Here is a 23,441-nt window from a genome sequence, read left to right on the forward strand (position 1 = left end):
CAAAGTGGCACCAGAAAAATGGCCGCTGACAGGAACCAAAATAAGGGAAATTAACGGGAGAGGAGCTGGAACGGGAGACCTCCGGGAAACAGTAAGGAAAAATGGGTTTCCCGGGAAATACAGGGTACTTGACAGCCATTGTGTAAAACACAATATTAAAAACAGTTTAAAACAGCAATACAATCTCAGGAATGCGGTAAACATGAAAGAGGCCATTTGTGCCATTTGTTTTGTCCCCAAATTCTGATAAAATAGTTTAGCGCTCTTTCGGTATTGTGGGAGCACTTGCCTAAGTTTGTGGGACAGCTCAGTCGGTAGAGCATGAGACTCTCAATAGGTTCAAGCCCCCCACTGCTGGGCAAAATATTCCTGTATTGCAGGGGGTTGGACTAGATGACCCTCAGGGTCCCTTCCAACTGCAGTGCTGGGATTCTATAAGTCTGGGGAGCAGCTAATTTTAGCTGTGCAGTTAGAGAACCGAAGGCTCTTGTATTTCTCTCCTTATAAACGTGTAGGTTAAGCATAGGGAAAATATTCAGGGTGTGCTGGTCCTCAAAGCAGCATCCGTACCTCCCAAATCAAAATGCCTGAACAAAACACAAGCTCATGAGTAACACATCTAAAAGGGGAATCTGCTCTAAAGGTGTACTAGCAGTTCCCTTTTCGCCTCTTACATGTTTCTTATTCAAGCAGTATGAATACAATGATATAAACTAAAAAAATTCCTTCAGTAGCACCTTAAAGACCAACTAAGTTTTTATTTTGGTATGAGCTTTCGTGTGCATGCACACTTCTTCAGATACAGTGAAATGGAAGTTTCCAGGCACTTATGTAGAGAAGGGGTGGGGAGGGGTGGGGATGGGGAGGGGGGATCCCCATCCCCACCCCTCCCCACCCCTTCTCTACATAAGTGCCTGGAAACTTCCATTTCACTGTATCTGAAGAAGTGTGCATGCACACGAAAGCTCATACCAAAATAAAAACTTAGTTGGTCTTTAAGGTGCTACTGAAGGAATTTTTTTATTTTACTTCGATCCAGACCAACACGGCTACCTACCTGTAACCAATGATATAAACGCGAGAGTAGCGCTCTGTTAAATCTATGGCAATTCCGATGTCCAGTTTCAGGGAAGTTTTCTGCTTTAATTAAAATATTAAAATGTGCTTTTGCAGTGTCGCTGTTACCCAAGAGATGGGCTGTTTTAATTTCAGGGCTTTGATAAATTGGGGACATAAACAAATCTTCTCTTGTAGCGTTGTCTTCCCTTAATGACATTGGTGTTATTTAATTAAAATGTAAGTGTAGCTCTGTGACGCTAGATCCGTCTGTTAACTCATTTACTTAGTGACGAGGCAACTTGGTGTAACAGAATGTGATTGCATAGAGAAGAGATTGGCTTTGTGTGGCCCTCTACTCACCATGCCACTTACAGGGGAGCAACAGTCCCGAGGAGCTGTTTGTCTCTGTCCTGGCTTATGTATGGCAGTCAATTGCCAAGGATCACATGGCAAAAACTTGAATGGTGCCTCATTTGCTGTTCACAGTCATATCTAGGAGGTATTGCCTTGAGGGACCCAATCACATTCCTGACCCTTCAGTCCTTGCTCACTTCAGACATGGCCCCTGTTTTAAAATTGCTGGCTGCCCTTTTTCCTTTTACTAACATGCAGTTTCTCAGGGTTAAATAAGTGTGAGGCTCAAATTGACCTTGATCCTAGTTGTAAGTGTATGCCATTGTAAAGCAGGGGGTGTTTAAAGCATGTTTGCTCTGGAAATAAGCAATGGAAAGTTGTGTGGCGATGACCCCTCTTCCCATGAAATAAGACACACGACACACTGAATAGATTTTAAATTGGGCGAAAAGGCCACAACTTTATTGGTTACGGATGTTGAGCGGTATTGGCTTAGGCATTGGAACCTAACCACTAAATCTGACTGCAACCCGTGTGTTGCAGTCTGTGAGCTGTTAACCACCAGCAAGGTGCCCAGTGATGTACATCTACCGGAACCCCTTCTGTGGCTGCCGTGGGGGCGTGCCTTAGGCCCTGACCTCCATAGGCTCAGGACAAGCTCCACCCCCCCAAACCAAAGAGGCCGAGTTCCCGCCTCCGCTTGTTTAAAAAGGGGGTGAGATCCCGCCCCACAGCAGACCTTATTAGTCGGCTTGGGCGTGACGCAGGCGGGAACTCCCTACACACGAAGGGGCTGGGCTCCCAGCCCCATCGCGAGAGTGCAGATGGGTCCCGCCCACAACTCCACCTCCATGGGATGCGGAAGTGGTTTAACTCTCTTCCTGCTGCTTTTCCTCCTCCTAATTTTCCAAAATTGCTGTAGATGTATGTGGCAAGTTTTCCAAAGGAAGTGGTGATGTAATAGGCATGAAAAGCGAACACTGTTGAAAGGAGGGCACCATAGTAAACGTTCTTCATTTTTGTTATCTAACTGGCCGCAGGGTGTGGAGAGGTCCTGTTTTTAAATATTTGGAAGTAAGATACTTTGCTAATCTACCCAGAGGTCCTCTAGTAGATTCCAGCCCACCTTTGGCCCACCACTGGTCTATATAGAATCATAGAACTGTTGAGTTGGACGGGATCCCGAGTGTCACCTAGCCCAACCCCCGCAAGGCAAGAATCCCAACACATGGTTCCCCATCCAATTGGAAGCCATACCGGACCCTGCTTAGCTTTGCAAATGTGCTGGCAGCTTTATTACTGCACCAATAGGAGATGGAAATTGTGGGTAAAATAGCAGCATATGGCAAATCTGAGACTGGTTAAAATAGCAGTGAGGTTGATAAGAGCCTTGATGACCTTACGAGCTGAATTTGGACATCACTTCATTTGGAATAAATGAAACTGGGAGCGCTATTCTGTAAACAAGCTTCATCACTCAAAGCGAGCTTCAGCTCTCAGAACAGAAGCCTCCATCCCTCGCTCCCCTTCCCGTGTTAACCAGGGGGGCGGGGGGGCACTTGTCATCTGGTCCGTGTCCCCCATCGCATGCTTTGCTGAATTGGATGTCTTTCTTTATATCCTAGAAACAGGATGAACACCTGCATAATTTTTGCAGATTGCTGGGAGTAGAGCACAGCCAAATGGAGCACTGGCTCTGCCATCGGAAGCTGGTCACCACTTCGGAGACCTATATCAAGAACATGTCTGTCCAGCAGGTTGTGAACGCCAGGAATGCGCTGGCCAAGCACATTTATGCCCAGCTGTTCAACTGGATTGTGCAGCACATCAACAAGGCCCTGCACACCACGGTCAAGCAGCATTCGTTTATCGGGGTGCTGGACATTTACGGGTAGGCAGAAAGCTTGTTTTCATTTGCCAGGACAAGGTTTCCGCTGGACGCTTGAGATTGTTTGCATTGCAATTTGCAAAATGGTTAGAGCTGTGCGTGCTGATGGAGTGGCCGTTTGCTTATCCATGCAGGAAAGCATAGCAGTAATGTTGTTTAGTCGTTTAGTCGTGTCCGACTCTTCGTGACCCCATGGACCAGAGCACGCCAGGCACTCCTGTCTTCCACTGCCTCCCGCAGTTTGGTCAGACTCATGTTCGTAGCTTCAAGAACACTGTCCAACCATCTCATCCTCTGTCGTCCCCTTCTCCTTGCGCCCTCAATCTTTCTCAACTTCAGGGTCTTTTCCAGGGAGTCTTCTCTTCTCATGAGGTGACCAAAGTATTGGAGCCTCAGCTTCAGGATCTGTCCTTCCAGTGAGCACTCAGGGCTGATTTCCTTCGGAATGGATAGGTTTGATCTTCTTGCAGTCCATGGGACTCTCAAGAGTCTCCTCCAGCACCATAATTCAAAAGCATCAATTCTTCGGCGATCAGCAGTAATACTTGGCAGAATTTATATAGCACTTTTAAGGAGGGTTACTCAAATGCAGGCCAAGACTTTTGCTGAGACTACGGAGGAAGTGATTTGCAAATCTGATTTTCTGTTGTGAACCGCCCTGAGATCTATGGATAAAGGGTGGTTTACAAATTTAATAAATAAACTGCACTGGCGAAACAAGTGCAGACCCCATGTGTCTTCCGTGGCCACAGATGCAGCCGCAGCTAAATGCCAGTTTGAGAATCACAGCTGTGGAGTACTGGGTACTTTGCATATATAATTTTGCTGCTGCTTACAACAGGCCTGTGAGGTAGTACAGCCCTCTGTTTCCAACAGTGTTAGTCATGTCTTGATTAATGGAGGTTCCAGTTGTATCCTTAAAAAAAAAAACCTAAGCTAGCGGTCAGCACCACATATTGTGGCAATGAGTTCCGCAAGTTAATCATGGTGTGAATAAGTGCTTCCTTTTGTCTGACTTGCATCTATTCTCAATCATACTTGTTTGGGTGACCCCCAAGTTCTGGTTTTATAGGTGCGGAAAGAAAATATTTCTCTGTCCACATCATTCATAATCATATCCACTTTGTCTCCATGGATCATCTCCCATCATCACTATTTTCCTAAAACAAAAAAACAACCCACCTTCTTTATCCGTTTCTCACAGAGGAGATGCTCTGATTCCTTGATCAATGGGACAATAGAGGTGTGAAAATGGAAGGATTTTTTTTTTAAGTAACCTAATAAATCCGTACAAGTTCTCTTGATTTCAGAGAGAGTTCCCCCTGCCAAGGATGGCGGTTTGACAAGCCAAAAGCTATTAGTGACACAGAAAAAAGAGAGAGGCATAAAACCAATGCAAAAAAAAAAGCTTGCCAGTCAAGAGACATCTGAGCTGAGAAAAGGAATCTGAATTGAAGGCTAATACCCATGAAAGATTAAGTTAGGCAAGGGGGTGTCTATTAGTGTGAAAATCATTTTCTTCACCCACCATCTGGTGCTTATGCCTATTTGTCAGAGAAGGGGTTTGGGACTCACTGCCCCCCAAAAAGAAAAACCGGGCTAAGTGGCATCGTTTAATTGATCAAAGAGACGCTTCGGTGCAATGAGCTTTGCCAGCAAACGTCAGGAATATGATCTCTTCAGCAAAAGAGCTTTATCTGCTAGGAATGCTGGGGAGAATTAGCTGCTGTCGTCTCTCGTTGTTGCACCTCTCTCTAATGATACGTCGACCACATAGACACAAATTGCAGAAACGAAGCAGTGGAGCCCAGTTGCACCCCCCCGGCCTTTCCAGAATAACCTAGTTGGCCACTGTGAGAACAGGAATGCTGGACTAGATGGGCATTTGGTCTCATCCAGGAGGGCTCTTCTTCGTTCTGCCCGGACACTGAGGTCCAGCGCCGAGGGCCTTCTGGCGGTTCCCTCGCTGCGAGAAGCCAAGTTACAGGGAACCAGGCAGAGGGCCTTCTCGGTAGTGGCACCCGCCCCGTGGAATGCCCTCCCACCAGATGTCAAAGAGAAAGACAACTACAGTGGTGCCTCGCTTAACGAATGCCCTGCTTAACAAAATTTCCGCTTAACGAAAGGATTTTTTGAGAAGAGGTTGCCTCGCTAGACGAATTCGTTTTATGAAAAAATTGTCTAGCAAATCACGGTTTCCCATAGGAATGCATTGAAATTCAATTAATGCGTTCCTATGGGCAAAAAAAAAATCAATGCATTCCTATGGGACTCGCTAGACGAATTTTTCGTTATAAAAAAAGACCCGTGGAACGAATTAAATTCGTCTAGCGAGGCACCACTGTACCAGACTTTTAGAAAACATCTGAAGGCAGCCCTGTTTAGGGAAGCTTTTAATGTTTAATAGATTATTGTATTTTAATATTCTGTTGGAAGCTGCCCAGAGTGGCTGGGGAAACTCAGCCAGATGGGTGGGGTATAAATAATAAATTTTTGTTGTTGTTGTTGTTAATTTCTTATACACCACCCATCCAACTGGGTTGCCCCCAGCCACTCTGGGCAGCTTCCAACAAAAATACAGCAGCAAACGTTAAAAGCTTCCTAAAAACAACAGGAATTGCGTTCTTATGGCAGGAGGAAAGGGACGATCAGGTGAGCACAATGGGCCACGGTGAAAATTTATCAAGGGCTGCACCGTTGTCATTAGTATGCATACTTTATTTGCATCCCTTTCATCAAATTAACACAAACAGCGTGCAGCCATGGCCTGGTGCACGCAGTGAATTCTCACCCATCTCAATTTGTTATATACTGAAATGTATCTTGGGGATATGGCAAGGGATCATACATCATCATGTGTCCAAAGCTAAGGTTCCAGATGGAAAGGCTTGTGGAGAGAGTTTTAATTCATGTTCAGCCATATTTGACACATTTTAGTTGGGCCTAGAAATGCCTCCCAACAGCTAAAAATCTAGAGTCACTTAATCAAAGATCGTGAGAGAGCTTGACAAACTAAAATATAATGGAAGGTGATTTTCACTTAAAACCTTTATTATTATTATTATTTTAAGCGTAGGATATCCCTGGATTGTGCTTTTCAGAGTTTCTCTGTAGTTTTCATAACTTTAGACCTTGTTCAGTCTGCCCTGCAGAAGGTTCCTGAGGGCATCATGCAACTTGAGGATATATGGGTTGCCCATGCATAGTTCTAATAAGATAGGAACGTCCAACAGGTAGATTGTGATCTACCAGTAGATCACTGGACGTCTGTGGTAGATCACTGGTAGATCACTGGCTCCCCCCCAAAAAAAAGTTAAACAACTTTGGCTCCCCTAAAAAAAGCTCAACATTTTTGCCCTTCACTCCCCCAAAATGGGGCTTTCCTCCTCCCTAAAAACAGCTTTGACCTGAACCCCTAAAAAACGGGCCTTCATCCTTTCTAAAAAAAGGTCAGCAACCTTGACCTCAACCCCAAAAAGGGGGTAGATCACTGCCAGTTTTTAACTCTGTGAGTTGATCGCAGTCTCTTGGGAGTTGGCCACCCCTGTAATAAGATAACCATGTGCCCTGGAAGTCAGGTAGCCTGGTGGGTTAAACAGGAGTCTTGAACTAAATTACTCAAGTTTCCCATAGCCGTTCTTCCAGCTTTGAAACCAGAAGTTGTAACCCTCGAGCCCCAGGCAAGTAAATTATTGACGCTCTTAATGCTTCTAATGGGTTTGGAAGACAAAAGTTAAGCATATCTTCTGTATAGAGAAACATACACTGCGGACAGTTGGATCTTTTCAAATCTTTGTGGGCAGGCTGATCCTTTGGTTATGGCTTTCCAGCGAAACCGCCGTCTTATGAAGCTTACTAGGTGTTTGCACGATGCAAAAATGCCCAACACACCAGAAAGCAAAAACATCTTGGCAAATTGTACATGTTTTTAAGATTTTGTTTTCATCTTCATTTTGAAATCTCCGTGGCTTTACATTTTTCATGATAAGCAATGCTTCCTTCAGACTTCATCCAGTACTCATCCTGCCGAATGTTTTGGTTCTCTGGGGAGTGTATAATTGCAGCTTCTGATTTTTCAGAAAGAAAAAGAAAAGAATTCTGCTTTGCAGAAGGTTGGTGTGCTGTAGCTGTTAGTGTTGTGGAGATCTGGGTTCAAATCCCCGCTCAGTCTTGAAACTCCTTGGCTGACTTTGGGCCCAGTCAATCTTTTCTCAGCCTAGCCCTAGCAGCTGTGAGAATGAAATTGGATAAACCCCTGAGTAGATGGTTTTTGTGTTATCTGGAAGAAGGCGAGATATAACTATGACTGGATCCATTGTTAATTTTTTAAAAATTAGGTATGTCTGTGCTTTGGGTTTCCGTTGAGAAAGAAGAACCAGATAACAAAGAAGAAGAAAAGGGGAATAGTAACTTAGGCTTTATCATACCATCTCTCTAGCTTACTTTTAAAAACTCCCCTATGTTTCCAGCCTTAGGGTGTTTTCATACAACAACAACAACAACAACAACAACAACAACAACAACAACAACAACAACAACAATTTTATTTATACCCCACCCTCCTCAGTCAAAACCGGGCTCAGGGTGGCTAACACCAATAAAATTACAATAAAACATAAAAAGAAGTTAATTAAAATACAGATTAAAATACAATATTAAAATTTAAAAGGCAGCCTCATTTTAAGTAGTCTATAAATCCAAGCCATGAGGGAGGAAAACACAGGGGTCAGTCTAAGTCCAGTCCAAAGGCCAGGCGGGACAGCTCTGTCTTGCAGGCCCTGCGGAAAGATGACAAATCCCACAAGGCCCTGGTCTCCTGTGAAAGAGCCAAGTTGGGGCCAATACTGAAAAGGCCCTGGCCCTAGTTGCATTAACAAGTACTCTTGAGCTTGTCTCTGGTGTTTGGGGTGTCATGTATGAATTCATAAGGGCATAAGAGCCAAAGTCCCGTGTAGTTCAGCATTCTGTTCTCAGAGTGGCCAGTCAGAGGCCCCCCAAGGGAAGCCCACAAGCACCACTTGAGCACAACACCACTCTCCCCACTTCTGATTCCCACCAGCGGGCATTAGAGGCATGCCGCTGATTTGCATTAATGCTGTTAATGTCAACAGGAACTTGGAAGAGAAACAAACGCACCCTGGCCAATGTAGATTTTTCCATTTTCGTCAGGATACGACTAAAACCCAAACTGACTTGATGGCTAAGCTAGAGGTGACAGTAATTAACAATTGTGTGAATGGTTGTTGTTGTTTTTAAAAAGAAGTGAATAGTGGGGCCAATCTCGAAGGGGACCCTGGGGGTGGAGAGAAATGGGGCAGGAAGTTTGCATGAATGAGTTCGTGTTATTCACACGTTTTTGTACCCTGTTTCCCCTTTTTTAATACGTAGTCAGAAAGTAAGCCATGGCAGGGTTTTTAAGCATTTGAGAAATATAAGACATACCCCCAAAATAAGCCATACTTCCGCTCCGCGGAAACCAACCCCCACAGGCACCTCCACTCACAGAGTCACTCCATGCAGCTGGCACTGCAGGAGCGCGATCAGCTCTGAAGTGGCGCTCCAAGAGCTCCGCTTAACAGCTGATCGCGCTCCCGCCTTGCTGGCTGCATCCCCGCGCTCCGCCTTCTCGTCCATCGCCGCCCTGCCGCTTCTGTGCTTGTCGCCACCGCTGGGCTCACTGCTTCTTCCTTGCCTGGCTTGGCCAAGGAGCTTGGAGCGCCCTGCAGCGGCAGGCGGAGCGCCTGAGCCAGCGGCCTCTGCCTGGCCCGGCCTAGGATGCCTGCTGCCCTGCCACCCGGAACCAGTGGCTGCTGCAGCGCCGAGCACTCAAGAGAACCGAGCAGCGCCCTGAGCCAGCGCCCTGAGCTGTAAAAACTGTACCGGTAATAAAAAAAATAAGACATCCCACCGAAAGTAAGCCACCCTGTGTTTTTTTGAGGAAAAAAAGTTATAAGACGGTGTCTTAAAAAAGGGGAAAGACGGTACAACGCCCTGTTCAGTAACGGCAATCGTGCAAGGTGGATCGCTGTTACTATCTCATTATTGCAAATGGGGAAACTGAGGCTGGGAGGTGGTGGGTTGTGTAGGATGAGGCTTGGACTGGCGACTTCCCGTGTTTACAGTTCATGCTCTGAGAAATCAGAAAGCAAAAGCAAAACTCTGTTTTTCACTTAGTTTGATACCCTGCATATTTGGCAGTCCAGGCCATCCTCATCGGATTTGGGGTGATGTGTCATTGCAGGAAATGTTGTTTCGTCCTCCCTGTCAGCGGAATGTGGTGATGGCCACCAATTTAGTTGGCTTTAAAGGGGGATTAAACAAAGTCACCAAGGATAAGGCTATCACTGTCTACTAGTCTTGATGGTTATACTTCCAGGATCAGAGGCAGAATGACCGTGAATACTAATTGCTGCGGAGAAGCAGTGGGAGAGAGCCCCATTTATTCGTTTATTTTGTGTACCACCCTTCATCTGAAGACCACCAGGCAGTTCTCAATTGAAATGGGCCCAGAAACTGTTTGGCAGCCAGTGCAATTGGGCCAGGATTGGCGTTGTATGCTCAAACCGTCTTGCCCCGGTGAGCAGCCTGGCTGCCGAATTCTGAAGTTTCCAAACCGTCTTCAGAGGCAGCCCTACACACAACGCATTGCAGTAGTCTAATGTAGAGATTATCAGAGCACAGACTTGTGTGCTCATTCATGGTCTTTCCAGAGGCATTGGACATTCTGGAAAAAAATATGCCAGATGGGACAGGCCTTTGGTCCGATATCCAGAAGAGCTGCTCTTCTGAAATCTCTGGTTCATCCTACATCATAGGAAAACATCCTGTATTCCGTATCTGTGCCTTCTTTCATGGAGACAAAGGGACAGTTCGTTTCCCAATTTTTTAGGCTCCGTTCTGAAATCGCAATATCACAAATACATTTTTAACAGCCTAAAGCTGAGTCTTTGAGCAGAAATTTCCTTAATCGACCTCAAAATGGGGGGATTGGATTTCCATTGGAGCAGCACACTTACAAACTGTAAAAGTTAATGGTTTTATCTTAAGCCAATGGTTTTATCTTAAGCCCCCAGTTCTCTTGCTCGGTTAGAGTTAAGCTGTTATATATGACAATAGAGGAGCTCTTAATCTGATAAAATCGAAAAAATTGGGGGACATTTTTAAACTGAATGCGCCTGTATTAAATAACAAGATTGCAGAGCATGGAGAGTTACAAATGCAGCCCTTAAAAATGACAACAAAAATCTATTTTAAGCCCTTTATCTTTATGGTCCAGTGGAAGTGTTCTGCCTTAGCTGCCTCTTTATCTTCTCAAAAGCTTTATTAATTGAATAGAAAGAAGCTCATGTTTTTGCCTTCTTCTTTCCCAGCAATAAATACAGAGGGAGGGAGGGATGGAGACAGGGACAGAGAGAAAGGGGGCGCTTATCTAGATGTTTAGGTCATTCAGAACTTGTTTAGGTCATTCAGAACATAAGAGCCAATCGGGCCAATGACCCTTGGAGCCCAGCATCCTGTTCTCACAGTGGCCACCCAGGTGCCTGTGGGAAACCCTCCAGCAAGATCCGAACACAAGAGCCCTCTCCACTCCTGTGGTTTCCAGCAACTGGGATTCAGAAGCAGTACAGGAAGTACCTTCAGGAAGGAGGGGTGTGTGTGTGTGTGTGTGTGTGTGTGTGTGAGAGAGAGAGAGAGAGAGAGAGAGAGAGAGAGAGAGAGAGAGAGAGAGAGAGAGAGAGAGAGAAACACAGTGGGGGCCTCTCCCAGTCATTCCAAAAAAATAAAAATAAAACGATTAAAATGTAACTACAAACGTAGATTTTAGAAATGCTTCTGCGTAGCCTTTACCTGAGAATGTTGTTTGCGTCTGCAGGTTTGAGACTTTCGAAGTGAACAGCTTTGAACAATTTTGCATCAACTATGCCAATGAAAAGCTCCAGCAGCAGTTCAACTCGGTAATTTGGGTTTATAGTTTTTATTTTTCCGCGGTGACATTGCCTGGAAGTGTGGTGAAGAGGGATAGATAGAAAAGCAAATATTTTTAATATGTGTAAAAGATGGCAAGGGGGTCTCCAACCACGTTAAATTTTTAACACACAACAGGCCTCCCCCCCTTTTTTAGTTGAGATTATTTTGTTTTTTGCTGAAAACAGGATGTATTATTTAATATGTTAAAAGTACAGAGGAGCCCTCAGTATTCATGGTGGGTCTATAATCTTTTGCATGCTTGCTTAAAGTAATGGTCTATTGGTTTCAATGGGGCTTACTCCTGTGAGGAAGAGTAGCCTGTATCTAAATTGTAGCTGAAAATGTATTTAATCATCTCCCAGATTCAGAGACTGCATGTATTTGTTTTATTTATTTATAAACAAAAATTTATATACCGCTGTATCATAAATATATATCACAGTGGTTTGTAACAACAGGAAGCTCTCCAAGTTCCCAACTATCTAATGGCCTGACTAATAAAAGTTTTCCCATCGTATTTTTTAAATATATAAAAAAACAAGTTTTCCCATCCTTGCTGAATGTGGGCACTACAAAATATACATTTTAGAGAAGAAATTGTGTTTATGCTCTGACAACCCCCCCCCCCCCAAAAAAAAGCAGGCAACACTTCTTCACTTTCCTCTGCCCTCCCCCCAAACAAATGAGGTACAGGTGAAGAAAGCAAGGAACATCCTCCCCCAACAGGTAACCCCCCCTTGCCCTAGCCAAATGATTTTTAAAAAGCAAAAACCAAAACTAACCAGTCATTTTTCTATGGAATTAGAAATGACCGTGAAATTATCATTTCACTGAAAGTTTATTGGTGCAACTTTGTAAAGTTTCAGTGAAACTGTTTCCCCCACTGCTAGCTTGCATCTTTACATTTGTATGAAAAAATGCAAGCTTCTTCCCTCGAGAGAGGGAGAGCAGCGCATAAGCTGGACCTCTCCATTGGCTGTTGCTGAAAGACCAGCAAATTCAAGGTCCTCCAATCCCCCACCCCACCCCGTTCCTGCCGATGGCTACAAGATCTCTGTATCTAAGAATTAGTGCCAGAACTTGCTTTTTTGTTCCTCCTCCCTCCCAGTCTCCCCTTTCCCTTTCTGTTGTGTCTCTTAGGCAGGTGCTGTCATTCCACTACTATCCGAAAGCCATTCGGTGAGCCTTTTTCAGATGCAGAGGAGAATAAAAATCCCTGCTACTACTAGTAGTAATAATAGTGATCCTCTGGTGCCACTTTCCCACTCAGCCCTAGATTTAAAAGAGGGGGGGGGTGAGAGAATGAGTTGGAAGGGACCCTGAGGATAATCTAGTTCAACCCCCTGCAATGCAGGAATATGGAACTGCTCCATATGGGGATTGAACCTGCAACCTTGGCGTTATCAGCTCTGGAGTCTTCACTTGTTCTTCACACACAGCACTTTCCTGCGGGGAAGAAGGCAACACGCCTGTGCTTCTGGTTTCACTCTCAATGCGTGTTTTTGCACAGGCCTCATGCTTTGGATGTCGGTCCCAGTGTGTGAGCATTTGAGAATCAGACATTTGGAATAAAACAGGCATCTACTTACTGTCGGGGCTTTGAAAAAACCAAATCAAATCCCAGCAGGCCTTTGAGAACATTCCTTCATTTATCATCAGATTGCCGGTAGTTTTTCCTAAACGGACCTTTACTGTTTTTCGGTTGCAGCATGTGTTTAAACTGGAGCAGGAGGAATACATGAAGGAGCAGATCCCTTGGACACTTATAGATTTTTACGACAACCAGCCATGCATAGACCTTATTGAAGCCAAGCTGGGTATCTTGGACTTGCTGGATGAAGAATGCAAGGTAAGAAGAGCCAGAATCGTGATTGGTAGCCCTCCATCTATACAAGTGTCATGATAAGCAATAAGCTTTGAAGGCTTTTGAAAAGTCGGCCTTTGCTGCTCCGATAATCCTTTGCTTAGCAGAGCAGAGCTGTGGCAGCCCCATCTTTTTGCTACTGACTTACCTGCAGTTTGTTTGTTTGTTTGTTTGCTTGCTTGCTTGCTTGCTTGTTTTATGCCTGTATGGGGAAGTTTAAATGTTTGCTGTTTTTTTGTGTTTTTAATATTTTGTTGGGAACCTCCCAGAGTGGCTGGGGCAACCCAGTCGGATGGGTGGTAATAACAATACAGTCGTACCTTGGTTGATGAGCGGAATCCATTCCAGAAGTCCGTTCAACTTCCAAAACGTTCACAAACCAAGGGGCGGCTTCCGATTGGCTGATTGGCCAGTGAGCAGAGCCTGCATAAAGAATAAATTGTGCAAAAGCCCATTCTTGTCAAATCCTCACATTTTAAGGATGCCGTGAGTAAACAAAGGTGACATTATCTTGATGGCACGGCAAAATTTTGTGGAAAAGCCTTTTCAAAAATAAACTTGGTTACTCGGTGCAATAATTAAACAAAAGATAAAATAGGTCGTTTGAGGTGTGTGGGATTGTGATACAGAGAAGCAAAAGCTGTCAAGTTACTGCTGAAATATGTGTTTTCCGCATAGGTGTATATCTGCTTTGGGTAATTAAGACACTAAGTGCTTTAAACTTGAAAAAGCTATTGTCTTTTAGTGCTGAGCTTTCTTGTTTTGCCAAAACACAGGATGCAACCTGAAAGAATCAAGTTTGTGCTTCATTTCTGCATAAATATTGGTTTACTGTTTTCTCAAGCACTAGTAGCATTGCTGTAAGAGGTGATAACGGTGCAATAAAAGTTGTAAGGAAAATGTTGGGGTAAATATAAAAGTAAAATGCTCAAAACGTTTTATTCTGAAGCCACGAAAAGCCTGACCAATGCAAGTGTCCCAGTTTGCCATCAAAGACGCTTACCTATTTGATATTTTGCTGGGGTGCTAGCATGTTTTGATGAGGTCTCAGTTCAGTCTCTTAACTACCTCCAGCTAGGAATGTACAGATCAGTCAATATCTGGTCCGTACCAGTTTTGCATGTGTTAGAAGCATAGACTTGCAGAGTTGGAAAGGGCTCTGAAGATTGCCTAGTACCACCCCCTGCAATGCAGGAATCTCAACTAGATCATACATGACAGACGGCCGCCCAACCTTTGCAGTCTTTAGAGCAGGCATCCCCAAACTGTGGCCCTCCAGATGTTTTGGCCTACAACTCCCATGATCCCTAGCTAACAGGACCAGTGGTTGGGGAAGATGGGAATTGTAGTCCAAAACATCTGGAGGGCCGACGTTTAGAGGGTTGGACTAGGATCTGAAAGATCAGGGTTCAAATTGCCAATCAGTCAGGCTCATTGGGTGACCTTAAGCAGTCACAGTCTTTTATAGCCTACCTCGCAAGGTTGTTGTAAGGATAACATGGTGAAAGGAAGAGCCATGCATGTAGCCTTGAGGTCCTTGGAGGAGAAGTGAGATATACATGTCCAAAATAGTTGTGTGCAGGGTTTTTTACCAGAAAAATACACTAATCCAGCTTGTGCCAACTTGGGACCTCCCAGATGTTTTGAACTACAGCTTCCATTAGCTGGCTGTGAGCTAATGGGAGTTGTAGTTGAAGACATCTGAGGAGTCCCGGGTAAGGGAAGGCTGGATTAGTGCAAGTGGTACTGATCGTGTCATCATTGTGTATCGTAAACCACTGTAATCGTATCTTCGCTGCGTAACGAACTGGCAGTGCATATCTCCATTCAGAACTGCCTCGACCCTAACAACATTTTGTAAAATCAGCATAAGGCATGTGCTTTTATGCTGAATACTGATGTGTTTTTGTGTTAACACCTCTCACTTCCCTCAATTTCTTCCTTTAAGGTCCCTAAGGGAACAGATCAGAACTGGGCTCAGAAGCTGTACGATCGCCACGGCAGCAGCCAGCACTTCCAGAAACCTCGCATGTCAAACATCTCCTTTATAGTTGTGCACTTTGCAGATAAGGTAATAGGAGCGGCTGGAGAGTGTGCTGCGTTAGGCTGCGTTCTGTGTGGCGATGGGCTGAGTGTGGTTTGTGGCAGCCACTGAGAATGGGTTTACTTCCCTCTTGATCTTCAAATGCTCAGGCTAGTCTAGAATCATAGAGTTGTAGAGTTGGAAAGAACCCCACGGGTCATCCTGGCCCAACCACCTGAAATGCAGGAATGAGTTGAAAGCCTGCATTTGGGGTAGGATGGGAGCTCTAGCTCCAGCTCCTTCATTCAGTTCCATCATGGTGAGAGCCACTATGCAGGGGCTGGCAAGGTTTACCTGCCGCGGGCCGCTTAACTCCCGCGGAGATCGCTCCATGGGCCAGAGCGCAATTTCGGCACCATGCACATGCGTGGAGGAGGCATGCACGGCTTCCCATTGGCTGCAGGAGCTTCCTGCAGCCAATGGGAGGCTGCCCAGCATCGCGGAAGGCGGTCCCCACTCCCCGCAGGTTTAGTGCGGCGCACGGGAGCCGGCCAATCGGGTGGCAGGGGTCCCTGATCGGGTGGCGGGCCTCTATGGGCCAGTTAAGTGACCCCCATGCTGTACCTCCTAAAAAGGTTTTTGCTTAGATAAGCCTATCCATTCAAACAGAATGTAGACATGAATTTCAGCCTAGTTTTATTGTTGATTTTAATAACATTTGAAGGTTATAGATTGTTGTTTTTCAACTTTGTTTTACTGATAATTTCATTGTTTCATTCTGGAACAGGCAGGCACTGTGGATTTTAAAGCTGTCCTTTTTAATTACTACCTTTGGGTGTAGTCTTACCAGATTTTATGCTGGTAGCTGCCCTGGGCACCCTTCAGGGAGGAAGGTGGGGTATAAGTTTAATAAACAAACAGACCAGGAAATAGGTAGGGCAGTTTTTAACAGCAGATTCAAGTACCTCACTTCTTAGAAATGACTCTTAAGTCATGCCAGGCGGTTAAATTACAGGAACAGGGCCCAAAAACAGTTGGCAACCCTGCCAGGGAGACCCATGTCTAACTCTCCAGTCAACCTTGAAGCTGCCTCAGTATGCTTGGAGGGGGCTCACCATCTCAGCCTAATGTACCTTGCCATCTCCCTCTTGATTCTCCTGTGTGCATTTCAAGGTATAATAATAGCAGACTCTCAAAGAACTCTCAAAGAACCAGCTGCGAGGATGGGTGGAGAGAACTAGTGCCAAGTCATGTTCAGTTAAATGGGACAGCAGTTTGATGGATGAGAGAAGCAATGGCCTAGGTGTTCACTGAGTAAGGCCCATCACTCTGGTCTGCTGTGATGGGTACCTGGCGGCCTAGATGCAGTGCCATAATTATGTATTGATTGGTTAGAGCAATGGATACAAATCAGAGAAAAGTAAGTCCGGAGCTTCTGTTATCAGATGGGTTTAAAAGCTCTTTGTTAAAGTTGATTGTCCTTCTTTGAAGGACAGTCCACCTGGCCTTCTTTAGGTCTCTCTGAGCCTTCTTTTCCATGGCTCTCAGACAGCACATGGAAGGATACCTGTTTAGTTCCAGCTGGGGGAATCTGAGCAAAAGAGGCACATTGGTTGGGGCTGATCTCCTACACTCTACCCATCCCCCTCGTGCTTCATTCCTCAGTCTAGCTTTGGTTCTGGAAGTGAGACCAATTAGAGCAGAATTGCATGTGAGCAACAAGCACAGTGGGAAAGTCAGTGTTAAGTGCAGAGAGGCTCCAACTTCTATAATTGTCTGTCCGTTTTGGTCGAAAAATGTAGAGCTCCACTGCCAATTTTCATTGGACCATTGAGGCACACACAGATTTAAGTAAATGGATCTACTGCTGTTGCATGTTTGGATCTAAATTAGCCTGCGAGTTTTAAAGATCTATTTCTCAATCTTTAAGATCTGCTTCTTAAAAGCTTGGAGACTAAGCTCAGAGCAAATAAGCATATTTTATGGGCCTCAATTAACATGTACGGTTTGCATGTGTTTTGAAAAGGAAATGGAAAGCAATTTCCAGGGAGGTCTCTAAATGTTGTTGATTATCCTTATAATTAGCTCTCTGTTAACGACTGATTTCCTCAGGGGTCTGATCCTGGTTTCCTTGATGCCGACCTGAGAGAGATTTTTATACTTTCCTTATTTGTTGGTTCAGACTGAAATGTGCTTTCTGCCGTAAGCTTTGAGGATAGATGGGAAAGAGCTAGAATTATTTGCCACAACAACAACAACCACCCCACTGTAAATTTCACTAGGTAACTTTTTGTCCAGCCTTCTGCCTTATACTAAGCTATTATCTGGAGAATGATTTTCTTTGGAAGTTTATGCCATAAGAACTTCAGAGGCTTTAAAAGTCTCAAGAGCACAGTTGGCTTATATTCAGGAAACATCTGCTCTATATAGCTCTAGTTCGTGTATTCCATAGATTCATGTCAAAATCATGACATTTATAAGTTTCTGGTATTCAGAATCACTGAGATACTGGAAGCAGAAAGGCAAGGAAGAAGATGTCTGGCAGTGTTTTGTGTGTGTATGTGTGTGGGTCAGCTCAGATTGAATTTGGGAAGTCACAAACCGGTCACTTAAGGATTCCATCATGGGTATAAATCCAGATTCATGATGCCATCAAAAACCATGTTTTTGGAACCTTTGTGGCTCATCTCTGTGTTTGAAAAAAACGTCTGGGTGGTTATTTTGTTGGGATAATCTACATTCAGAGTCTTAACTCTTCTGCACCCTGCTCTGTTTCCCTATCTCCTAGGTGGAGTACCAGTGTGATGGATTTCTGGAGAAAAACAGAGACACTGTACATGAAGAACAGATCAATATACTGAAGGCCAGCAAGGTAAACTCTGAGATACCAGGGGGTGGAATAAACTTAAAACTGACGTTCCAGCATTACTCACGGTTCCTGCTTAGCCTCCTCTTCTTGCTTCCCATCCTTCCCAATCTTAAGCGAATCATTAAGATGGAATTGTGGAGAAGAAGTGTCCATCTTGGTTTCATTAAAATAGTGCAAAGTATCATTGGCATATGGGACCCAGGTGGCACTGTGGTTAAACCACTGAGCCTAGGGCTTGCTGATCAGAAGGTCGGCGGTTCGAATCCCTGTGACGGGGTGAGCTCCCATTGCTCGGTCCCAGCTCCTGCCAACCTAGCAGTTCGAAAGCACGTCAAAATGCAAGTAGATAAATAGGAACCGCTACAGCGGGAAGGTAAACGGCGTTTCCATGTGCTGCTCTGGTTTGCCAGAAGCGGCTTTGTCATGCTGGCCACATGACCTGGAAGCTATACGCCGGCTCCCTCGGCCAATAATGCGAGATGAGCGCGCAACCCCAGAGTCGGTCACGACTGGACCTAATGGTCAGGGGTCCCTTTACCTTTACCTTTATCATTGGCATACTACAATCTGCAAGAGTCCTCATGGGGGTAGAGGGCTCTTGAAGAGCTCACGGTGACCAGATATTAGCTGATCCCTGGGCCTAAGGCAGCCAAGTAATATACATTAACATTCTGGTTGGTACTCTGCCTCCTGAGGTGTGGGTCCCTTGCTACAGCTAGATCCTTCTGTGTTTAGCCTTCAGTTGTTGATACTTTATGCGGGGTGATCCTCGTATAAAAGGGGGCAAAACAATTCAAATTCTCAGTCCATCGTGCTGGGTGTCCCTCCAACCAGCCCTGTCTGATTCGATTGACCTTGGCCATCACGGGGCAACACGCTGAAGGAGCACTGTGATGCACCTCCTCAGATGGCAGGTGGAAGAAAGAAGAAGAAGAGTTTGGATTTGATATCCCGCTTTATCACTACCCGAAGGAGTCTCAAAGTGGCTAACAATCTCCTTTCCCTTCCTCGCCCACAACAAACACTCTGTGAGGTGGGTGGGGCTGAGAGACTTCAGAGAAGTGTGACTAGCCCAAGGTCACCCAGCAGCTGCATGTGGAGGAGCGGAGACGCGAACCCGGTTCCCCAGATTACGAGTCTACCGCTCTTAACCACTACACCACACTGGAAGAAACCACCAGTAGCTTTCCCAGTGGTGGTAACCAGTGGAAACCCCAGTAAGGGGGCATTTCAGAAGGATGGAATGGAGACAAACTGGCACAGGACCAATGCCACAGGGCTCTAGAAGCAACACTGACTTCGCGACTCCATCAAGCCCTTGCTGCTGGCCAGTGGTCCTCAAACTTTTTTCTCTAGGCCACGCTTTCAGAATGAAAATTTGTTCGTGCCACACTTGAATTTTTTTACTGGTAAGAAATGCGTTGGAAAACAGAAAGATACAACCACTAGCAGGGCTTCATTTATAATGCAGAACGCAACTGCTTTATAATATGATCGTGGGAAAGTATAAAGCAATGCAGCTACATAAGAACAGGAATCCGTCCCAAAATATAATTATAAATGAGCCTCTTACATATGTATACAAGCTCAATGAAGGGTGTGAGTTTGCAGTATCGCTTGATGTTCTTGCTCTCATTTTAAAAAGATATCTATCCATGTTCTGTATACACTGTATATTTTTAAAAAAAACCATACTGCTTAAACCCCTATGGCTACAGTTAGAATTAAACATTTGTGTGCATGTGCGTGTCTACACACATGTGCAAAAACTGCAAAATTCAGCAGTTCAAAACAAGATTGCCACCAAACGCCCTAGTGAGCCACAAGCAATGTGTAGTAAGCCTTTGCATGTTCCCTCTTTTGCAAAAAAAAAATTTCCCCCAAAGGGGTACATGAGTCTAATGCTTATCCCCTAGAGGTATGTGCTCCCCTTCCATCTGTTTTCAGTGGCTGTTCTCTCCAGAGAAATTCAAGGGCGAAAGTCCAACCCAAACTCCTGGAAAATCAGCCAGACTGGGAGGGAGGGCAGGAGGCGGCAGCAGGGGCAGCGAAGAGCTTCCTCCAAAGAGATTGGGACACAAGGCAGACTGCCGTGGAGCAGATAACAGTTTAAATGGCAGGTTAATTTCACTTCATTGTTAGGATTCAGGTGCTCTGAGCCAGAGGAGCAGGGAGAAGCAGCAAGCAGATAAAAAGAGCTCAAGGAGAAACACCAAAGTGTTGGTGCGATATTGTGAACAAAGATTCTATTCCGGTTAGCGGTGCGGAGTTAAACAAAAACCTTTCTTCGGTCTTGCAGCTTCTGGCTGGACAGATTAATTACTGTTACTATGAGCTGTGGTGAACACCTTTCTCCCACACACAAAACAATGGCAACGTGTCCAGATCCTGCTTCTGTAGGTGTATTAGTACAGGTGGAATGAAGGGAGGAGAGGAAGCATTTTTGCAGATAAAGGGGCCTTTCTTGCAGATAAGGGACCGGTTGTTTGCTTCTTTCAAGAAGCAAGTCAGTACAGGAGAAATGCTTGCTCTATTGCAAGAAGAGGAAAGGACTTAAAAAAAAGAAAAAGGAAAGCTGCTATCCTAAATACACTGGGTGGAATTCAGAGTTTCAAAGGTTCCATCTCTGCAGTAAAACATCTCTGAAACGCTCTTCCCTCCCCCCACACCCTTGGAAATAGCCAGGCATGCCACAACAGGGAGTAAGTTAAGGGTAAAGAGAAGCTGTTTTGTGTTGCGGCCGAGAGCTGCTTTCTGGCACCACGTTCTATTGCTCTTGTTTTGAAATAATACAAGGGGCCTTGGAGTGCTTGAGCGCGAACATCTCTTTCATGTCAAAAGTGTTCATGTTCATGTAGGAGATGTGCACCTTGCGATGTTCCTGGGGGACAATCATTGGCGTTGTTGTTGTTGTTTTGCTGGTCTCAAATTCACGCCTAGTTGTCCGTTATGGGAAAGCTGTGTGTCACTTCCACAGTTATCTGGCTGCTGCCCTGCATGTATTGCTCCAAAGGGGAGAAGGAACTGAAATGTCAGAAGAGTCCCTGAATAGCAGCATGAATTCTTTAAGAACATAGAATCGTAGATTCACAAAATTGTAGAGTTGGAAGGGACCACCAGGGTCATCTAGCCCAACCCCCTGCAATGCAGGAATCTTTTCGCCAAACATGGGGTTCGAACCGACCATCCCGAGATTAAGAGTCTCATGCTCTACTGACTCAGCTATCCCTCAGATAACAGGAAGCTCCACCTAGTCCAGCTTTCTGATAACACAGTGGCCAATCACATGCTCCTAGGAAACCCACATGCTCCTAGGAAATCCACAATTATCACCTCCCAATGTTATTCCCCAGTATACTGCCTCTGATGTTGCCAGTAATATAGCCATCGTTACCAGTCACCACTGACAGACGTCCTCCATCAATTCATAGTACATCTTGTGGTAGTAGCAAATTCCATAGTTTGAACTGTGGGCTTTTCTATTCTTAACCATGTGCTGTTTTAACTATTTGCTCTGTTACTCTTGCACGAGGTGAAAAGCTAGAACTCAGGGCTCCCTCACAACAGCCCTGTCAGGTAGGTTAGGCTGAGAGATAGTGACCATGTGCTATCGCTAGTCCTCCCCATCTTATTATCTGAAGGTGTTAGCCCAAGAGAAGCTTGCTGGAGGCAGGAGATAGGCAGACAAAAGGATTCTGTGGGCGGCTGTGATTAAAATAAAGCCCAGCAAGCATAAAACAAACACCGAGTCCTGCGTCAGGCCAGATGACGATAATGCCATGCAAACAGATCCTTCCCTCAGTGGGATTTTGGCAGATATGCAAACAAGGTTAAGGCTAATTAATCTCCAAGAGGAACTGACAGAAAATTACAGTTCCCTCTTAATAAAGGCAGTGCAAAGGAGATTCTGCTTTTGAAGTTCCTTGTAGTTCTGACATGCATCTTGGGTCGGTGTTTTGAAGTGGGGCTAATGGTAGTTTCTTTTGTGACAGAAGTGCTGTGAGGTAGAGAATTTTTTTGGGGGGGGGTCTGGGCTGGGCTTGCTGAAAGTAAGTTCTTCTAAATTATCTTCAATGTGTTTATCCCGTGAAAGTTTTTCAAGTGTTTCTATGACGGCCAGAACCCTTCAGTAACTTTATCTCAAAACTATCTCTTATAATTGCGCATACCTGAAAGAGAGAGAACAAAATACATCATAGAATCTTGGAATTGTAGAGTTGGAAGAGATATTCACAGTCATCTAATCTAACCCCCTGCAATTTAGGAATCTCAACTAAAGATTCCCAGACAGGTGTGATTCAACCTCTGCTTAAAAGGGACCTCTGCTTATAAAAAATCTCCAAGGAATCTCCTGAGGGAATCCATTCTATTGTCAAAACGTTCTTCCCGATGTTTAGTCGGAATCTCCTTTCTTGCCACTTGAAGCCATTGGTTCGAGTCCTACCCTCCAGAGCAGGAGAAAACAAAGTTGGAGTAACATCTTCCATGCCCTTTAGATACTTAAAAATAGCTCTCATATCTCTTCTCACTGTCCTCTTTTCCAGGCTAAACCTGCTCAAACTCAGTTGCTAGAGCACAAGACTCTTGAGGGCCATGGGTTCGAGCCCCACATAGGTCCAAAGCTCATCATCATCATCATTTTATTTGTATGCCGCCTTTCCATAGTTGAAGCTATGCTCAAGGCAGTTTACAACGTTACATCATTACAAACATAACAGAAGTCATAAACAATAAAGAAAACACATCAAAAAGTACACAACCAAATGGAAAATATTTCCACGTAAACCATGAGATCTAAAACTAAAGATACAACAATAATATCAATAACAGCAATGGCTCTCTCAATCCCCCGTAAACAATACTCCAGCCCAAGAATCTGTTCAACAGCCTCAGCTTTTGTAGCTGGAGTCAGTCCGCACTCCACTCTCCCAGGCCAGATGGGAAAAGGCAGGGCGCAGGTCTTCCAGGGCTCACAGCCAAGATGGTCTCATTTAAAACAACACACATAGTTGTGGTTGTTTAGAGCTTGTCAGGCCAGGTGGAAAGAGGCAAGGGCAGGCCTCAGCAGGCAGTCCTCCTCCTGTGTTGCAGGGAGTTGGACTAGATGATCTTCATGTTCCCTTCTGACTTTTTGATTCTGTGATCTAATTCCCTCAGTAAATCGTTGCCGTGGTTTTCTAAACCTCAGCATGGCGGAGCATCTGCATGCGGAAGGTCTTGGGTTGAATCCTTGGCATCTCTATGTAGGGCTGAGGAAAAGACTTCTGCCTGAAACTGTGTAGATTGGGGGGTTCCCATCAATTGGTCTGCAGCAATGTGTGTAAAAAATACTGTTAAAAATCATGCAGCACCTAGCACAGAGCAATTAAAGCTGGCGGAAAAATCATTAAGTCGTCTGCCAAAAAACCCTCAGCTA

General features: G+C 44.9%; 1 protein-coding gene across 6 annotated transcripts in view; it reads left to right on the plus strand.

Moving 5' to 3' along the window:
• The window catches only part of MYO5B (myosin VB), a 289,538-nt gene that overhangs the window by 166,347 nt on the left and 99,750 nt on the right, over positions 1 to 23,441 (plus strand). For all 6 annotated transcript variants that reach the window (XM_060280366.1, XM_060280369.1, XM_060280365.1 and 3 more), the window contains exons 10-14: positions 3,039 to 3,304; positions 11,175 to 11,256; positions 12,978 to 13,118; positions 15,082 to 15,204; positions 17,945 to 18,028. In XM_060280366.1, coding sequence (XP_060136349.1) covers positions 3,039 to 3,304; positions 11,175 to 11,256; positions 12,978 to 13,118; positions 15,082 to 15,204; positions 17,945 to 18,028 — 696 coding nt within the window. The remainder of the gene's footprint in view (positions 1 to 3,038; positions 3,305 to 11,174; positions 11,257 to 12,977; positions 13,119 to 15,081; positions 15,205 to 17,944; positions 18,029 to 23,441) is intronic.

This window comes from Zootoca vivipara, chromosome 11, assembly GCF_963506605.1.
Source record: "Zootoca vivipara chromosome 11, rZooViv1.1, whole genome shotgun sequence".
Classification (NCBI taxonomy): domain Eukaryota; kingdom Metazoa; phylum Chordata; class Lepidosauria; order Squamata; family Lacertidae; genus Zootoca; species Zootoca vivipara.